This window comes from Drosophila takahashii, chromosome 2L (genome assembly GCF_030179915.1).
Source record: "Drosophila takahashii strain IR98-3 E-12201 chromosome 2L, DtakHiC1v2, whole genome shotgun sequence".
Classification (NCBI taxonomy): Eukaryota; Metazoa; Arthropoda; class Insecta; order Diptera; family Drosophilidae; genus Drosophila; species Drosophila takahashii.
Window position 1 is genome coordinate 395,487 of NC_091678.1, and position 20,520 is coordinate 416,006.

Genomic DNA, 20,520 nt, shown 5'->3' on the forward strand with positions numbered 1-20,520 from the left:
AGACAATTGCACTTTGTTTCGCATCTGCCGGAGTTTCTGGCTTGTAATTGAATAGCCGTTTCAAAGCTTTCGATTTCTGCGGTGCCAGGCGAACACGATAATTAATAATTTCCGCACCAATTAAGACGGTCCAAGTCCAAGAGCAAGGCAACTTCGGCTTTCTCTGTAGATACTGGCGAGATACCAGAACCCATTTGGGGGAGGCACTCGAGCATAGAAGGCCATCAGCCTTCGGCCACGCCCCCAAAGGCCACACATCGCTGGCGGTGCAAATTGCCAAGCCCCGGATCCTCCTTTTCCAATTTCCCAAATGGTCTTAGCCACGAATTCGCAATGGGGGTAGTGTTATGTATTCATTAAGTGTTAACCTTGCAGCACGTTGGTCAGTCGCCATAAAAAATGCTAAAGTTTAATTGAAAGGGCACGCTAGCTGAAAATTCCTTGGAAGGGTTGGAAAAGCCGAAGAAAAAGGAGAACTAGAACTAGAACCGCGAATTCTTCAGAACAAAAGGAAGAGCAATTTACCACATTTTAAATACACTTTATTATATAAAGCCAAAAATTGAGTTATGAATAAAATAAATACCGCAAATTCTTAAAAACAAGAGAAAAATGTTGCAAAAGTATTCGAATTTAGGAAATGGTCATTTTTAAAAAGTGTACTAACTGATTCAATACGTATCTTCAGTGCTAAGAGAACTTTTAAATCAACTTCGCTGATCGCCGGATGCCAGATAAAGCTGAAATATTAGCCCGGAGCTATGAAAAAAGTGCAGACTCTGCCAGTAGACTTCACGCCCCCTTCTTCACGCCTCCTCCAATGCCGTCGAAATGCTGAAACCCAATCAAACACTGAAGGCCACTCCAGTCTGCAGACTGCAGACGAAGGAAGCTCGATAAAAAATTGGTAATGCGAAAAAATGTGAATTAACTTGCTTGCCATTCAACGAGGCGTTAAATCCTTTCAACCAAAAAAAATGGCTAAGGATAAAGGCGGAGGGGTGGCAAAAGAAGAGGGGTGAAGGGGAGTGACCTGCTGAGTTTGCCATTTCAACTTTGACATCTTCTCCTTCTAATACATTCTTGTGGTTGTGTTTTTGCGTGGCTCCATCTAAAACTCAGTCAAGTAAGTCTGCTCCTCTCTTACACTGCGAGAACGAAAGGACGACAATTTCATGTTTAATTTTTACCAAAATCTGCTTTTATAGATATCATAGATTTAGTCATTTTATCCCAATTTCTCCATGTAGAATTATTTTTAGAACTCAATTTTTTAATTTTTTTTGTTTTTTTTTTAGTTTTTTCGCGAGGTTTGGATTCTGCGTCCTTCTTGACTATCGCGTTTTCGCTGTTTTATTGCCTGACTTGCTTTACATTTGTTTCGCTGTCGAACTTGTAAAGCGACAAGCGAAAAGAAAAGCTAAAACGGAAAAGCAGCCCGGAGACAAACACACTTGAAATAGCGATGCCAGCTCCAAAATATGACCTCATTCCCACACACACACGTGCCCATGGGTTTTTCAAGAGTTTTCCTCGTATTACGCACACAACAAAAAGTTAGCAAAAGAATGGAAAACAACTGAACACCAACAACAAAGCAATTGCAAAGTTCTTACACTCTTACAATGAACTGTTTACCGTCTATCCTATCATATCGTATCAGCATATCATATCCATATCATATTTATACCATATCCATATCATATCCATGTCATATCCATATCATATCGATATCATATCCACAATATCATAAAAGGGCATTAAAACTTCGGCTTCGCGAACTATGACATTCCTTTTTCTCTTACTCACCAAGTGCAATGAAATTTCAAGTGGTCAAGAATGGTAAATGGGTTCGTAAAAAAACTGGGTTGGGGCACCGTTAGTTGTGGTCTATTTGAGCGCAGGCTTCACGGAACCCCCACAACCATGGGAAAAAAACCCCACCCCATTTAACATGCAACTGGCGACTCCCCGTGGCGTGATGGCAATCAAATTGAACAAGAAAGGAAGCTAGCTTCGGCCAGCCGAAGCTTATATACCCTTGCAGATCATTCATATTAATTAACAAATCGCAAAAATGTTCAATTTTCTAATATTTATCATTCATTTTCCGATCGTTCCTATGACAGCTATATGATATAGTCGTCCGATTTTGATCAAATTAAAATTGAAATTCGGAATTATTTAAAAAGAGTCATATCCTAGAGTAGAAGATAATACAATTAAAACCAAAGAAGCTAGAATTTATTTCCTATTACTTTTCCATTAATTTTCCGATCGTTCCTATGGCAGCTATATGATATAGTCGTCCGATTTTGATTAAATTAAAATTGAAATTCGGAAATATTTAAAAAGAGTCATATCCTAGAGTAGAAGATAATACAATAAAAACCAAAGAAGCTAGAATTTATTTCCTATTACTTTTCCATTAATTTTCCGATCGTTCCTATGGCAGCTATATGATATAGTCGTCCGATTTCGATAAAATTAAAATTGAAATTCGGAAATATTTAAAAAGAGTCGTATACTAGAGTAGAAGATAATACAACAAAAACCAAAGAAGCTAGAATTTATTTCCTATTACTTTTCCATTAATTTTCCGATCGTTCCTATGACAGCTATATGATATAGTAGTCCGATTTTTTAAATAATTAATTCGAAATTCAGAAATATTAAAAAAATAACATCCCCAAAAGTAGAAGGTAATATTTCAAAAAACACCGAAGTTAGAATTTTTTAAAGTTTTTTTTTCCGATTGTTCCTATGGGAGCTATAAGATATAGTTGTCCGATCCGGTCGGCTCCGACATATATACTACCTGCAATAGAAAGAAGACTTTTGGGAAAGTTTCATCCCGATAGCTCAAAAACTGAGAGACTAGTTTGCGTAGAAACAGACAGACGGACAGACGGACATGGCTAGATCGACTCGTCTAGTGATGCTGATCAAGCATATATATACTTTATGGGGTCGGAAACGTCTCCTTCACTGCGTTGCAAACTTCTGACTGAAATCATAATACCCTCTGCAAGGGTATAAAAATAAAAACTCTCTTTGCGTGCAGCCACAAAGAACCAAAAACAAAAATAAACACACAAAAAAACATTATACTACAATGCACACTGGGCCAGAAAGTTAATTTTTTGGCCAAAAATCTGTAATTTCTTTCCTAGGACAGTTAGAAGGATGCAGTTTTTTGCGTTTTTTTCTTAAAAGATTGAACTTTCCAACGAACTAAAAGTAAAATTTCTTGGAATTTTATATGATATAGATAATCCAGACCAAAGTCGGAAAATTTTACGTACTTTTCGGTTTGTTATTTTTAAAAAAATAACTAGAAGACGCACTTCTTCAATTTTCGAAAACAATAAAGTATGAGATAAAACAAACTAAAAAAAATGAACATCACTAAAAAATATTATGTCATTTAAGATTTATGAACCGTTAAAAAGTGCAACTTTCGGAGGCTCCCACATCAACGTTTATCAAACAATCGATTTAAAAAAAATTTATATTTTTTTGTTCTTGTTACCTTTTAAGTTTTATATAATCAAATTATGTAAAAAAAATTGTTTAAAAATATTGTTTTTTGATTTGTTTAATGTTAATTTGACATATTCTGAAGTCATCACAAAAGTATGCTACATTTTTATTTGCATAGTCCTGATTAAATAGATAGATATAGGTTTGGAAAATACCATAATCGATTAGTGTACGTAAAAAATAGATTTTAGATGTTAGTCACACAAAAATCAAATTTTTGAGCGCAAAATGTTCACCAAAACCTGAAGAAATAAAGTATGGCATACTCTTTGGCTCTCTTAGATAAGCTCTTCAAAATAGCTCGACTTCGAGTTAAGCCTTCAATTAAAACTTAAATTACCGAAAACTAAGGCAAAACCGCATCGAGTCGGTGAGCTACGCTTTTAGTAAATTGATCAACGAATTTTTTTTTGAAGGAATGAACTAATTTGGGGATGGCACTCGAAGGCACTCGAAAAGCAAAGTACTCATTTGCTGAAAAAAAGCGTAAAAATTAACAATTACATTTATTTTAGCAAACAAGTAAGACATACGAGCTATATTATATTTTTTACTTGTTGAAAATAATCCCTTCTGCAAGTTTCGGAAAGAAGTCGAACAGCAACATCAGCATCTTTGACTTCTAAATTTTTTTTCATTTCCATCAATATTTTATGAATTTTTCACTTTGAAAATATGGTAAAAGAAAACTACTTGCCCGAATTCTTTGAAACTTTGGCATAAATTAGTTTAATGTATTATAAAAAGGATCCCAAACTCAATTTGGTCATTTTCTTAAAAAAGAAAAACGTATTTTTGGCCAAAAATCTGATCGGCTGGCCCAGTGTGCAATGGCAAAACAACAACAGCTAACGCAAAAAAAAAGGGAAAATGGAATGAAAATTGCTCCCAAAATTGACCGTTTTATATTGTGCGAATAACCTATTCAAGTGGCCGCGAGTGCATCTATATAGCTGATGAAAAGTGATTAAAGTTTTGCAGATAGAATATCAATAAGCAAACACTCAATTTTATTTGCCAACCACTCAATTATAAATCATAGAGATATGTACATAAATTCAATTAATTTGGAAATCGGTTTTTTCAATTAAACGATTAATTTGAGATTATTTATTTTAGTTATTTCTATAAATGTACGTACATTTTCCACACGTCCTTGACTAGTCATAAATAAGAACGTAATTTCCCTACTTAGAGAACTTAACCAAGAAACTTTTTGTTCTCACTACGAGTTGAAAACAAAATGGGTTAATGGGCGGACTTTCAAAGCGCCGCTAGATGACGCCACTTAATCAAATGCAAGGTTCCTGTCCTTCACATTTGGGGACCCAGTTAGGTCGGGAAATTTCTTATGCAAGCGGGTCAAAGTCAGGCCAGCTGGCGGTCCTGCCTTCCAAACACCATGAAAAACTTACAGGTATAATCATAGATGCACAGGAAAAAAATATATATGACATAGTAATCATGTATTAGTAATTATTAGAAAGAGAGGTGGAACCAGGAAATGGTAGGAAAATGTAAATATGTAAATAAGATGTATATATCAAAGATCATGGTATATAAAAGATTAATATCTAGCTTTAATGGGCTAAATTTAACAATAAATACATCATTTTTAATGTTTTAGATCCAATATAAATATAATTCCAAGTGCATTCTCCTGTTCCTGAGCCAAGTGTCCTGTGTGTACAATCCATTTGCTGACGTAATAAACCATAATAAAAGGCCGAAGCGCGTAACAAGCCCGCATTGTGCCCATTTCAAGGACAATGGGATGGCAGCTTTGGTCCCAAACGAGGGGAACTTGAAGAGATGTGGCGACAATTTGGCGTCTTCGTCTGGGCGTTTCCCCGCCAGCTAGACACAATTGAAATGGGGCCAAGTTTTTGAATGCAGCTCTCATCATTTCGGATGTACGTACATAGAGAGGCTCTCTCTCTTGGCCTGCACTCAAACTTTGGAGGGGTCACCAAAGCACTTGCCTCCTTAAATATTCCATCTTCACCTGTTACCTGTAACCTTTCCAAATTGGTTTATTAATTAATTCTCGGGCGCCTATGCTTTCGGATCGGGGGTTCCTACGCTTTCGCTCTTCCTCTTTCTCCAGTCGCCCGTTCTTTAATGTTGTTTGCACACTTTTGATGAAATTTTATTACACACAGCTCATTAGGACTAATGAGGCTTGTTGCCTGTCAGCCTTGATTCAGATCCAGCTTACACGGAGAAAAATAGTTTAGGAAGGGAAAACAACATTTTCTGTGTTTCGTAAATAAAGGTTTACTTTGTGGCTAAAAAGTTGACCTTTTTTCTAGCCATTTAGTTTTTTTTAATATTTCTTAAAATTAAGTTAAAAGCTTTGAAGCATTTTTAGAGGGGCTAAAATAATATTTGAAATGTTATTTAAAGGCTGTCATAGTGCCATAGTTCTCAATTTATGACTTTCATATATATTTTAGTTCCCCTAATGGGTTTACTAGTTATTGGAAGTTTAACTAATCGTAAGTCTTGAACAAATATTTATTCGAAACTGATTCGGTTTACTTGCAGAGAAATCAGTGAGTGGAGTTTTATATATAGAAGAGTATTTTAGCTATATTTTCATCTCTGTGTAAGGCAACTTGAGACGAGAACCGGAGCACGGGACTGTAGGTAAGGAAGAGCCTGTAGGCCCAGCTGCAGTGACAATAATGAAGGGCTGCCAGTTGGCCTTGTAAGGTATATAGTATATAGCATAGGGTGGATATATGTGTACTCTATGAGGAGGATGCGGATGAGCCAAGACTGCGTGTTCGACTGTATGCCTGTGCACTTAATTATATTTGTATATGGCCCAGACGATGACGTTGACGGTGACGAAGCCAACTGAGGCCAAATGGCCAAATTGAACGTGAATTTAGCTGATTGACTTTCAGACAGAGCGAAGCAGCGAGGAACTAGAAAAGGGCAGCGAATGTTCTCCCTGGAAAATCAAAAGAAAGAGGGCATTACCTTTAAGGTAAATTTAAAGCTACCTGTAACTTAAATCAAATTATAAGACAGATTGAAATCTAAAGAAAAATTTAATTTTGTACAAAAATTATTTCTAATATTCCGAATTACAATCCTTTTTTTATGAATGGAAAAATTTGTTGGCCCTAGAAAGAAAATGTTGCCTACTTAAGAGGCGTTGCTCAATTAGTTGGACCTCTACTTGAGGGTAGACGTCTGGATTTGTTGGTTTGTCTTATTGCCACAGTGTTGCACACGCGCATATAGCTGAGCTAAAATTGGGTGAATTATGATCGAAGCCCTGAATGTTTACTGGAAAAAAGACTGCTCATAACTCTGCGGATTTTCATAAGTATTACACACAATTTATGTTGATATTAAAACAGAAATAAAAGGTGTGAGTGAAATTATAAAAAGGCATAATAATAATAATTATGATGTAAAATACTATAAAATATTATTTAAAAAAAATATATATCAAAAATAGAATTTAATTACATCGATTATTTCTTTTCATAATATGTGGTGAACTAATATTTTTACCGCTAGTGTAGGCAATCACACACGCACACATGCAGCCAAGCACTTAGATACTCCCACAATGAAACATCCTTGGGCACTCACAAATACTACAAACACTCCTTGTGTTTATCTGTTGCAAAGTGAGGAGCAGACAAACAAGCCAAATGACACGTACCCATAAATCCCCGACATTTTATTGCCAACGCGCTAAGCTCTGCGCCTGTGTGGGTGTGAGGTGTGCGAGGTGTGCGTGTGCTAGTGCGTGGGAGTGCCTCTGTGTGTGTGTCATGCGTGTGATTTGTTTTGGCGAGGCAAACACACATGACACACAAAAGCCAAACAGGAAACATAAAATGCCAACAACAATTTACTTTGTTAATTTACGTGCAAGTATTTGCATAAATAATAAAAACAACATGCCGAAAAGACTGAAACAAAGGGGAAAAATATAAGAAATTTTAATGCTTTCGAGTGATTTTTGTAAGGGAGTTTTACTTTTCCATTTTTGGTTATCGAATTTTAGGATTGGTAGCGATTCAGCTATTTAATTATTAATAACCAATTTATGAATAATGACCACCATATTTATACATTTTTGGTTTGTTGTGCATTCTATAAAGTATATTCATCCCTCATCGTGACAATAATAACAATTAAAAAGCTAATCTATTATATAGAATACAGAAAATTAATTGTAAAATTTGAATGTTTATTGTTTCAATTAAATGTATTTGTTATTGCCTGCCATCAAGTGTTTAATTATAAAATCAAAATATTCATGTAAAATAAGATCTTTAGAAAAAATGAATAGTTATGTGAAAAGTGGTTTAGGACACTTTAAAATCAAATCCTAATATTCTAGATTATAACCATTACAACATTAGATAGATACATTACTTTTTCTTGAAATATAATAATCTTGCCTTTAATCGAACCACTTACAGAAACCACAAAATTGCGTATACGCAGCGTGCACACAGCAGTTGATGAGCAAACAGGGGGCGAAAAATGTCCCGCAGAGGCGCTGAACAAACCGATGGAGGTAACTCGACCATAATGACCGCAACGTGAAGCAAATTCTGCAAATGGAGCCGCTGCGCACGATGAAATTGTCAACACGTCCGGAGAAGTATACTCAAAACCCAAAGCCCCTCGGAAGCCCCACAAACTATTCGCCATTCGGCTGGCCTGGTAAATATTTAAAATGCCAATGAAAGGGGGTCAAAAGCGACCCTCTGAGCAACGACAATCATCATGATGACCCGCCCACTTGCCACCTGGTGGCCAATGATAGTTTTATAGCCAGCTTGTTGTTGCCACTTTTTGTTTGTTCTCTGGTGTTTTTATTTCACTTTTCTGTCTTTGCTCTTTTTTGCGATTTATTTTTGCAGAGCGATTTACAGGTCTCTTAACTTCTAAATGGGGCGGCGTACACAAAATACTAGCAAAAATATCAAACGAAAACAGAATCGACATTATTTTTTGTTAGATTAAACCATCTTTATTTGTTTGTCACATATTTATTTATTTATAGTACAAAGCATGTCCTCAAATTTTTCTACATTTTTTAACTCTTTTCTATAGCATACTTATTTGGGACTTTTTTCTTGTTTCACTTTATTCAAATATCTCTTTGCATACTCATCAATATCTTTATTTATTTTCATTTAAAATTATTTTCTTTATAATGGACTTTGTTAACTGCACATTTTATCAAAATATATTTTTTATATAATCGTGCTTTTAATTTCACACTTAATTGGCTGGGCTAAATTAATATAATTATTGTTTTATTCCTCAATCTTTTATTTGCTTTCTTACATTTCCTTCCCAATTTTCATACCACCTCGTTTCCAGTCTCATGCACATTTCTTATATTTCTTATTTTTTCTTCGTTAATTTGTTTTAGCTTAAGTTACCAGAGACCTACCCACAAATCGGTTCAAGGGCCTAACTGGAAAGTCATTAACTAAATTGAAAAGCATATTAGGGAGGAGGTGGTGGGTGGATCCACCTATGTCTGTGTGTTCTGAATATTCCACCTGACTGAGAATTCAACAAAAGAGTCAGAAGTTCGTTGAACCAACGAAAAGGGAAAAGCAAAGCAACTGAAAATGTCATTGCAGGTCGCTAGGAAAACAAAGGGAGTGGGTGATGAGGCCAGTTGGAGTGGGATTTGGAGTTAGCCTAACTACCATTGCTAATAACAACCCGGAAAAGGAAGGGGAAAAGCAGGAGGAGAAGGAGGAGCACTTGGAGGCGAAGGCGACTGTCTGGAATAATGAGACATCGCACCCAATTCAGGCCCAATCAATCATGATTCGTTTGCATATCCTACAGGCAACCTGAAAAATTTGGCAATTTTTCAGAAGGTGTTGCTTTTACACAAGAACAAAACAAATTGCAGAAACTTTTTGGAACTATAATATTATTTTTAAATAGGATGTAAAGATTGAAAATAATATTTAACTTTAATTAGATAATATTTTTATAAAACATTGTCAGTAAATATGAGTTTTTAGTGAGTAAGTAATAAAAAAATTAAGTAATTACAAAAACTTGTTTCCTTGCTTAATATTAATTTTAAATATTATTTTTTAGCACTGAAATGTCTTTTTGTTGATATTTATTCAAAGTGTTTCTCTATCTCTCTGTCCAAAATGCAAAACATTTTCGGCTTGCATGTCAAAGAAGTATTGAAACGGCAACAAGAAAATGTTTTATAATTGATGCACGGCAATAACCAGGGCGACAGCAACAACAGCAACGAAAGCAACACGAGTTGCGTTGCATTTGTTGCCATAGGGAAAGTCAGTCAAGTGGGGGAGAGGCCCCCAGTGCCAATTCAACCCAGAATATTTCTGCTTTATGTCTCGTAAACAAAACTCCACAAGCGGGAATCACACAGAGAAATCGAGGGCGTTGCCTGGCAGTTCTCCCCAGTCACTTTTGGGGGCGTGGCCAGTAGTCAGTAGCCAGGAGAACCAGAAGAACATGACACAAACATGCAATTAAAGTCGAATATATTTTTATACAAATAAATACGCACACACACTACTGGTATTTCCTTTCATTTTATCTTTTTATATCTATCTGAAAGCATTCAGCCACTGAAATACGGAGATCCTCCAGGTGTCTCCTGGTTGCCCCAGGTGCATGCACATGGACGGACGCCTCTGAAGTGTGACTGGATGGTCAGACAACCGGATGAATATATGCATTTCGGATACATGAGCAAAACAAAAAAATCCGGTATCCAAGAAAACCAAAAGGATACGATTGCGTAGAGCGGATAAAAGAGCAAAAAATACGGTGATTCGTATTTAAAATTCAAGTTTGAGGAAGCCTTCGAGCTACACAAAGTCTACACAAAGTAAGAAACATTTTTGTGAGGAAAAATGGAAAAAAGAAAGATAAGAAAACTTATGAAATACAAATTTAAGAATGGAGAAAATGACAAATATATTAGTCGGTAATATAGGAACATATCTATAAGAACCAATTCATTAACAATGCAAATTCTTTAAATATATGTTAAATTTTTCTAGAAAGAAAGTTTTTAGGAGAAAATGATTTTTTTTTGAGAAAACTTAAAGTTGTTTAAAAGTTAGATAACATTTCTTTTGAAATATTTTTTAATTTTAAGTAGAGAAATCCGACTTCCCCTAATAAAAATATGTGCGTGCTTTTCCTGGAATTGTCACACGGCCTTTATCGTTCGCTATGAAACAAAACACGAATGGCATAATGTATGTGGCGCACATGTCGGATACGTAATGAAGCTCGAAGGCTTCTCTGTGCGCCTCATGTGTCTCCAGGCAGCAGGTGCAGTTCGAAATGTTAACGCCAAGTGCCATCAAATTAAACATTTTCACAAACACACGGATATAGACACCCACACCCTCACACAAAGCAGCTCACACAGATGCGGAGCCACAGAAGCGCCCTCAAAAGTATGCAGAGTGTTTTGCTTGCGGAAATAAACGAGGGAAAATAAGAAGGAAAGGAAAATTGTTGCTCCAGCTGTCAGTGCAGCAAAGTCTGCATTGAAAATCCATTTATAGTCGTTGCATTATGTTATTTTCAGTCATTTACCAGGCGTCCGTCTCTTGTCACTGCAAACGAACTGAAACGAACATTGCTTCGAGCCGAGGCAACCTGCTAAAATGCATGTCAGTCCGCCGGAAGTCGCGTCTTTCTAGATACGGGCTCAATGACACTCTCTTTCTTCCACTCCCCCTCTTCTTCAGCTGTCTCCTTCTTCGTATACGTAAAAGGGATGGGGTTGGGGCATCCCCATCCCTTCAAAGCAACAATATTTGCAGTCAAGTCGAGTTGATTTGCCGTGTGTGTGGCCAAGAATGGGGTCTCTATAATTAACTTGCCATTTATTTTGGCCTCAATCCGTCGACTGAGTGACCGAAATACAAGCCAAATACACAAGAAAGTTCACCTAGCAATATTAATTTTTAGTACCCAATAAATCCAGTTTAAGTCAAACTTTTAGAAACTAAACTAAAACCAAATTTAATTTAATACCAATGATTTTATTTAGGATTATGTCATCACAAGCTGAAAGGATGAGCAGACTTTATCCTTGAGTCTCTTTTAATGTTGGCGGGAAAACTTTCCCAACTTTGAAAACAAATTTATCATGGTTTAAAGTTAATGGGCATTACTCTCAACAGTCCAAACTTCAGTGGTTCAGTGTAGAGTAATTAATTGAAACTCTAAAGGGCATATTGTTCTCAACTTTTGTATGACCTTTACGGTATTTTTGATTAATAGTACAAAAGTCTTGTCACGGAATACATTAGTAACTTATTTACAGTACCACAGTATTTAAACAAGAAATTGTATTTTAAGAGACGAATTGATATCCAAAACCATTAAAACCGAGAGCACTGATTCAGTGATTGAGGTTAACACAAATGGATTCGGAATGGGCACTAAAAGAAAAACTAATCACACTCAACGGTCAGGTCACTTCCTCTACTCAAAACGATTCTCTTTTTCCAGCAACCCATCCATCTGACACCTCAGCCACGCCCACATCCCCCTGCCCACCTGCCGCCGGTTAAAAATGGACTCTTCCTGCTGTCAGTTTCAATAACACGAACCGCCGACTGTCCGTTTGAAAGGAGGGGAGGGGGAGGAACCACCTGGAACCCGGAGTGTCTTGTGCGTAGTCGTTATGGCTGTCTATCCATATAGCGTATACCTATCACTGCTTTTTAGCCCCGATAGCAGCTGTCCGACTGACAACTGAGAAGGATGAGAGCACATGAGCTCAATCCAATCCAATTCAATCCCGCTTCTGACGCATTTCCATTACTCCACTCCTCTGTTTTTCCGTTCTTGTTTTCCTGACTTGTGCCGCTTTAATTATTCAGCTTGGGCATATTTAATGGGCCCAAAGACAGTCGTCAAAATCAAGTTTAGAACCCCTGACAATTGCCATCGACAGTCGGCATTTGAATTTAAATCGAATGAAAACATTTGCGTAACAATTTGGCAACATGCTGCAGTTGTGTCCTCGTCCTTTTTCCCTCTTTTCTTTTTTTTTTGGCTGCGGGATGACGCCAGATACACGGCTACACGGATTCAGATACAGATACAGCCGAAGCTTCAGCTGCAGATACAATACGTAATCACCAGTGTTGGGAAAGGTACTGTGTTTTTTTACCTAGGTAAGGTAAAAGGTATTGGGCAAAAATAAATACCTAGGTAAGGTAAAGGTACTTAAATTTCCCAGTACCTAGGTAAAGGTAAATGGTATTTATAAGGTATTTTTTATTTTTTATAATTTTTTTTGTTTTGTTCAATGTAATCATTTAAACTTAAAATAAGACTAGTTTTCAGTATTTAGTCGTCTTAATCAAACAATATCTTTTCATTTCATTTAAATTTAAATTTAATTTAAATGTTTTAATTTTGTGCATATATTTTTAAAACACGCGGCATGAATAATTGTATGCACGTATCACTTCATTAATGTATTTATGAAACCCTCATGTACATATTTGGCGCGCAAAAATTCCGTATGTAGAAACATTGACTATATATTGTGCATATGTATATGCCGTTTGTTTACTTACATACGGCATTTTTGCGCGCCAAATACACTTTGGTTTCATAAATAAATTTATGTAGTGATGGAAACATACATACGTGCACAAAATTATATAAAATAAAACTGCGATTAGTTTTAACTTCACAAAACAAACAATAGAACGGCTGAATTCCAATGACTTTTAATGCTGCGTTCCGACTATTACAATTTCGAAACGAAACGATACAATGAAACGATACTACAGTGTCGCAGTCAGATTTGGCTATTTTAAATCAGATCAATGTTTAATACCTATGTAAGTACCTTAATAATTCCAAAGGTATATACAAATCTGTATCTAGGTAAGGTAAAAGGTACTCAATTATTTTTATACCTAGGTAAGGTAAAAGGTACCACTAAATTGTACCTAGGTACGTACCTAGGTACAAGTATCTAGGTATGTCCCAACACTGGTAATCACCCGACGCCTTCGCTTACACATTTTCCAAAATGAAAATCAATACCAGCCAAAGGGGGTGGGAAAACTCTGGGGAAAGGCCACCCGAACTTCAACTCTTCAGCACATGCTGTTGCATATTTTATCAATTCAGCTGCAAAGTCATTCAAAGGATGCCAAAGGATGTTTAGTTTGGGGCGAAAAACAGCTCGATGCAGTTAGGGACTAACGATGGGAACTACAAAGCGCTCGATGGAAATAGAAAATGCAAGGCATGTCGTTTAGGTATTAACATAAGAAAAGGCTTGTATAGAAACCAATAATTCGGTTTAGTATGGAACCACTTTAATAAAACAAAATAAATATCAATTCTTAGGATTTCCTTATTTGTATGCCTTAAAATAATATCAAGAGTTAGGAACTTAGGTAAGTATTTGAATGTAATATAAAAGAGGGAAAACCTATTGGTATTTATCCAATTAATTTAGATGATTTAATTCATTTCGATTACTAACTAATTAAACAAAATAAATAGTACATAAATCAAACAATAATATCCTTGCTACTTTATAGCGAAAATTCCCATCTTTTCTTTTACCTCTCCACACCAGACTCTTAATAAATCAAATATGCAATCCACAAGCTCAAACAAAGGAATAATATCAAGAGTTAGAAACTTAGGTAAGTATTTGAAAATATTATAAAAAGAAGGGAAAAGTTGGAAATAGAAAATTATCTAATTAATTTAGTTTGATTAAATTTGTTATGGAACTTATTAAATAACTAATTTAACTAAATAAATCAAAAAGTTTTCTTCATTGAAGTAAAACTAATATCTTGGCTACTTTATAGCGAAAATTCCAATGGAACTTATTTAATAAGCGAAATAAGGAGTAAATAAATCAAACAGTTTTCTTCATAGAGGCTAAACTAATATCCTGGCTACTTTTTAGCGAAAATTCCAATCTTTTCTATTACCTCTCCACACCAGACTCTTAATAAATCAAATATGCAATCCACAAGCTCAAACAAAGGAGCCCCCCGACCAGAAGCGGTAATTAAGTTTGGGCCATGAAACCGCATCGCATCAAAGGCAATTTCCTTTCTGGCCCTGACAGCCAATCCTCCACCCACTCCTCCCCCTGCTTAATTGATTTCAGTTATGACTTTCGATGCTTATTTGCGGATTAATTGATTTCCGGATGCGAGGACTACTACTTGCTAGGGATAAGACTAACCTAGGGACTAAACAGAAACCATCGAGGACTCTCTTCTTTTCTATGTGCTGCTCGAATTGGAGCTGAGGCTCTGCAGCGAGCTATTCGAGGCGGTCTTCCTCAGCGTTTCCCCCGCTAGGCTGCACAGATTCTGGACGAGCAGCGCCGAGGAGTTTCCGTTTCCGTTGCGGTTAAGCAGCGGCGAGGACGTGGCTTTGGCCGGATTGGAGTTCGATTGGTGGTGGTGGAGATGCCTCAGGGGCTGCGGCGACGTCGGATTCGAGAGTCCGGACTCGTGGATGGGCGAGAGAGTGGGCGATCGCGTCCGCAGGAAGTGCTTCCTCCGCTGCCGCCGATAGACATTCCCCAGACTGGGCAGCGTTCGGCTGTTGGTCTGCGGACTCTGGTGATGGCTGGCAAAGCCCAGGGTCTCGGCCAGCTCCGCCAGCTCCTGGGAGGTCTGGTTCATCTTCCTCCGCGTCGGCGGCGGCAGGGCGGGCGGCAAGGTCAGCGTGTAGGTGGTCACGCTGTCGTCCCTTATCACGGACGTGGGCAAGAGCATCAGCTCGGGACTCGTTGTGCTGGTGCTCAGCTCGCTGCTCTCCAGGGAACTCCTGCTCGTCGGCGAACTGGCGGGCGGTGTGGGCGTGGCCGTGGAGTTGGCATATCCCCGCCCAGCCGCCTGCAGCTGCAGCGGTCGAATCTGATTCTGCTTGATGGCCGAGCCGCCGTGATTCTGGTGCTCCTTTCCCGCGATTCCATGATGCGTGGCTCCATGGCGACACCGGGGTCTTCGATAGCGTCCCAGCAAGCGCAGCATGTGACGCAGCCGCGAGCTTCTGGGCGGCGTGGGAGTTGCAGTGGCTCCTTTTAAAGGCAACTCCTGATCCAAACCCCCGTTCAAGGTGCGTATGAACTGGATGGGCAGCTCCTGGGCATTCAGTTTGGCCGCCGCCGCCGCCTCCTCGCGTTCGCGGAACGTCAGGGCCGCCAGGAGATCGTTGGGCACATCGGGACTATCCGGCACCGAGGCGCAGCAGTTCCATTTCCTTCGCCAGCGCTGATGCTTCGAGATATTCCCGGCTGCCGTGGCCGAGGACGAGGATCCGCCGGTTTGGCTGGTCAGAGTGCGAGTGCTGCTGCTTCCGCCGGCGCTGCTCACCGCTCCCGAGGAGCCCGCCGCCGCCGCTCCCGATCCCCTGCGCAGCCGGAAGGTGCAGAGGGTGCACTGCTCGGTGTACTGCAGATAGGTGGCCGGCCGCTGGGGACGCGGCTCCGCCGAGATCAGCGATCCCTTGGCCAGGCTGACCCGGCGCTGCAGGGAGCTGGCCGCGAAGCTGGAGCAGCAGTGGAAGCTGCTCAGCGTGTCCGTCTCCACTTGGATCTGCGGCACATTCTCCTCCAGCAGGGAGCACACGTAGACGGCCTGCCTGCTCTGGTGGAACTCCCTGGAGCTGGCGCAGCAGTGGAGCCGCAGGGACTGCTCCGTTTGACCAACCTGCACCGCCTCCTGCGACTGCAGCTGGCTGGGATGCGGGGCACTGGAGCAGCAGTAGAGCTGCTGACCCCCGGGCAGCGACTTGGACGGATTGTGTGGCTCGGGCAGCGAGCTGGAGAAGTGTACTCCCCCGTTTTTGGGAGCTCCCTCCAGGAGCTGCTTGGTCTTGGCCTCCTGCGCCTGCCGATGGTTCCTGATGTACTCGTACGTGGTCAGTCCCAGAAACGAGATGTAGATGTGGAAGAAGCACAGGTGCAGAAGCAGTCCTGCACTCACGGCGGCCAGTAATCCTAATAACCCAAGCAGGAACAGGAAAATGGTTTCGTTCAGTGTAATCCCAGAAACCACGGGCTGTGTGACTGTGTGATTGCTTACACTAATCCCCGCCTGCGCGGTGGTGGCCTCTATCAGGGCCGTAAAGTTCTCCAGCAGGCTGGGCAGCGTGGAGATGGTCATGTTGGCCAGCTCCTCCGCGGGCTCCTCCTGCTCCTGCTGCTCTATCAGCATCATGGTGCCGTTGTGGCCCAGACTCAAGGTGATGTTTATGTAGTCGCCGCCCTCCAGGGGGTGACTCAGCTCCAGAGGACACCAGTAGAAGCTCAGCCAGTCCGGCTGGACGTAGTAGAAGACCACCTGGGCCACCACGGCGGCCACGATGACCAGGGTGGCCACCACCGCGCTGACCACGCACATCAGGAAGGCCACATAGTTGCGCGACCCGATGCAGTGGTTCAGCCACTTGCAGTGGTGGTCGAACTTGCCCACGCACTTGTTGCACACGGAGCAGTGCTTGGTGCGGCTGGAGGAGGTGCGGATGTTGCACAGGTGGCACCGCCCGTTCTCGATCACGTGGCTGTGCTTCGTCCGGTCGAACTCGGGCACGATCCTGTCGTTGCGATGCACCCGCCGCAGTTCCTTGTCCGCCGGATCCGTTAATAGTGCCGTCAGATGGGAGGCTATGTGCACCAGGTAGAGACCGGTGATCAGGCCGTAGAGCGGTCCCTGGATGCGGGCATGAAAGGCCGGGATGAGCACCCAGTAGCTGGCCACGCCGAACAGGAGGAGCACCAGCCAGCCGAAGAGCTGGAGGGGATGCAGTGGCAGCTGCAGTCCGTGGAGGCGTCTCCCCTTGCGATGCTGCACATCGGCGATGTTGTTCTGGTAGCTCACCAGCTGGGAGAGCCGGCACAAGCGGTGGTTACTCCTTGGTCTCTCTTGGTCACTGGAAACTATCGGTTCCAGTGGAACTGGGACTACCAAGGACTGGACAGGAGCGACTCCCTTGATGGGTTCCTCGTTGCTCGGTTCCGTCAGGCTGGCAGTGCTGATGGTTATGATGTGATCCGTCTCCGCCCTGACTCCTCCTATTCCGTTGGCTCCTTTGGCTCCCGGTTTTGGCCCAGTTAGTCCAACTATCGTGGACATGGTGTATTTGGGTCTGGAGAAGATGCCTCCTCGGTTGATGAAAATGATAATGATGATGATGTGTGAGTGATGAAGGGTCCTGCTTGACAGCTGTACATTACACTCGATGCTTAGCCACGCCCTCGACGGATGATGCAATCCAGCGGTGCTTCTAAAAGGGCTTCATATAATTCCCAAGCGATTTTTCAGCATGTTTTGAATGGTCGCTTTGGGACTACGGAAAATTACTGACTGCAGTTTTAATGAGTTCGTTTATACTGTTTAATTTTAAACTTAGCTTTTTCTATTACTTTAGCTTTCAATATGGTTACTAAGAATGTATAAAATATCCTTGGAAAATTTATTTGTTTTTATTATTTTATCTCATTTGCTTTGGTGTTTAACTGTTTTCATTATTTTATCTCGAGAGTCCAATTTCCTTTTATTTTTCAATGTCCTTTTTTATGCTTTTTTTTATGTCCTTCACTTCGTCTGGCTTTTATTATTACAGCCTTTTATTGGCTTTCTCTTTTGCAGTCGTCAACTTTTATTTTTATCCAACTTTTTACCAACTTCTTTTTCACTTTTGTTTTTGGTTTTTTTTTTAATGATTTTGTTGTTGACTTTGTGCTCTTTCTCTCTCTGTCTCTCTCTGGCACACACACACAATTTAATTGTTTTGCCTTTGCTATTTTCTATTTGTTGTTGCGAATTGTGAATGGCGCAGTTAACGGTTCATACGTGAATTTATTTTGTTTTTCCACTTTTATTCTCAAGTCCTTGTTGTGGTTGTTGTTGTTGCTGCTACTGCGAGGGGGTGGTTACACTGGCAGCGGGCGCAGAAAAGCGGGATGGTCGCCACCCCCTTTTTTGCGGAATTCCTGCTCTATGATTTTCCTTTTCGTTTTGCTATTTGTTTGACTCCCACACACACACAAAGAGACTGGCGAGCACACACAAAGGCACATACACACACGCAGAAAGACACAAGGCACAGGCGTCCCGAGTTAAAATAACAGTAAATCAGGCGATGGCGTTCGCGTTTACCGTTACTGGAGCGCTTCAAAAACGCACAACCGACTCCTTCAACCGACGCGACCAAACGAACCAACTCCACGCAGAGTAACCAACTTGGAAGCTCCCGACTTTCGATTGAGTCAAACAGTGCTGCAACACTCAGAAAAATAACACCTTTCATTTGAAGATAAAAATCCATTTGCTGCGTTTTAAAAACTATTTAACAAGCTAGATATTAGTTAAATTGTACTTTTCTTTTTAAACTTTAAGCTGCCAGTCTCAAAAGTATTATAAAAATCCCCGATTATTTTTCTCAGTGCAGTATATGTTCGACAAGGTTTGACGTCCCTCCCAAACAGTTGGTAAACACAAGCTTACAGTTAAAAAAAAAAAACATTTGTAATTAACAAATTTGAATTTTAATTTTGAAGTCATAAAACAATTTTTATGATCGTATCTTATTTAAAATTTTAATAATATATATTTACAAAAGTTTAATCATTTCACTGATTTAATAAAAATGTATGGCATTATTTGTAATTTATTTTATTTCTTTCAATAAACAGAAACCATGTGTACTAGTGTTCCAAACTCAAGTTCCCTCTCACGGTTCGAAGTCGCTCTCAAACGACAGGTGAGAAAGAGAGTGCCAAAGAAAGCCTCTCCCGTTGAACGTGAATGGATAAGTTGCTTCAGCTGATTGAAGGGTGAAAGCTTCACAGTTGAAAGCCTCCGCTTGTCAATTCAATTTTTAGTGGTAACAAATCAGATGAGAGTGAAAGAGAGAGTTAAGGACAGCTGTGTGCGGTTTTGCCGGTACCGTTAGTCAGATGAGCAGAATAAGAGGGGTTTACGTCAGAGACTTACGAAGGGGGCCTTTGAAAATTAAATAATTTTTATGATAAAATTCATAGGATTTTAGCAAAACGTTACATTACATTTTCTAAAAACATGCGTACGCCACTGACGAAAATAGAGGGGGTGTTGCGCCCCCACCAACAAAAACCTTGAATGTTTTTCGGCTGGCAATTTTGGGGGTGGCTCACCATGGGAATTATGTGTGTTCGTGATCGCTTAAGATGTGAATTTACCTTAAAGTACCCCGTGTTTTCCAATCGTTATATTTTTAGGTATATTCCGAAAGAAGAAAACTTTTTGAATTGAAGTAAACTAACTATAGTTAGCTATAAACAAATTTCAAATTATCAGAGAAAATAGGTTTTTCTAAAGCCGTATTTTATACATTTAATTCCCATGATTATAGTAGAAGCCCAAAAATGTATGCTAGTTCTTTGATCCCAAAGGATTATTGGCTTGTTAGCCGAATGGCTCACGTTGCCATCCCTTGGGACTCATATTGAAGCAGGAAGTAACTATTATATAACGTTAAATGGGACAGGAGAGCACGGAAGGCCGATGGAGATTGGCACGCACCTTTGGTTTTTCCTCTTTTTTTTTGGGATACCAGCATCATTTTTTATTTATGCCATCGACACAGAGGTAAAAAGGGTCGGGAGGGAAAAAGGGACGCCGTAGGTGTTAGATGAAATGGAAAGCACACTCGAGAGAATATTTGGAGCACGTGCTGCAGCAAGTACATTTTCAGCACTTGATGTGATTTTATTTACATGGAAGATACACGATAGTGGGCTCAGAGTGGGTGGGTATTTTCCGAGGAAAACCCAGTGCAGACATGCCGTCGCCTGACCGAATGATTGGTAAATATTTATGCTCGAGATGTCCGTAATCTAGAGTCGTCCGAAGACGGAAAACGAGGTCAGCGCCGGAGAAAGCGGGCGGAACATAAGCCCCAGACGGAGAC

At 40.1% G+C, this 20,520-nt stretch overlaps 2 protein-coding genes across 2 annotated transcripts in view; both read right to left on the reverse strand.

Annotated features, from left to right (window-relative positions):
- Dus1 (Dihydrouridine synthase 1) overlaps positions 1-20,520 on the reverse strand; it is a 29,792-nt gene that overhangs the window by 4,926 nt on the left and 4,346 nt on the right. The window lies entirely within an intron of this gene.
- LOC108062061 (uncharacterized) lies at positions 14,391-18,808 on the reverse strand. The gene has a single exon (XM_017148577.3). The coding sequence runs from the start codon at positions 17,700-17,702 to the stop codon at positions 14,841-14,843; it is 2,862 nt and encodes a 953-aa protein (XP_017004066.2). The 5' UTR covers positions 17,703-18,808; the 3' UTR covers positions 14,391-14,840.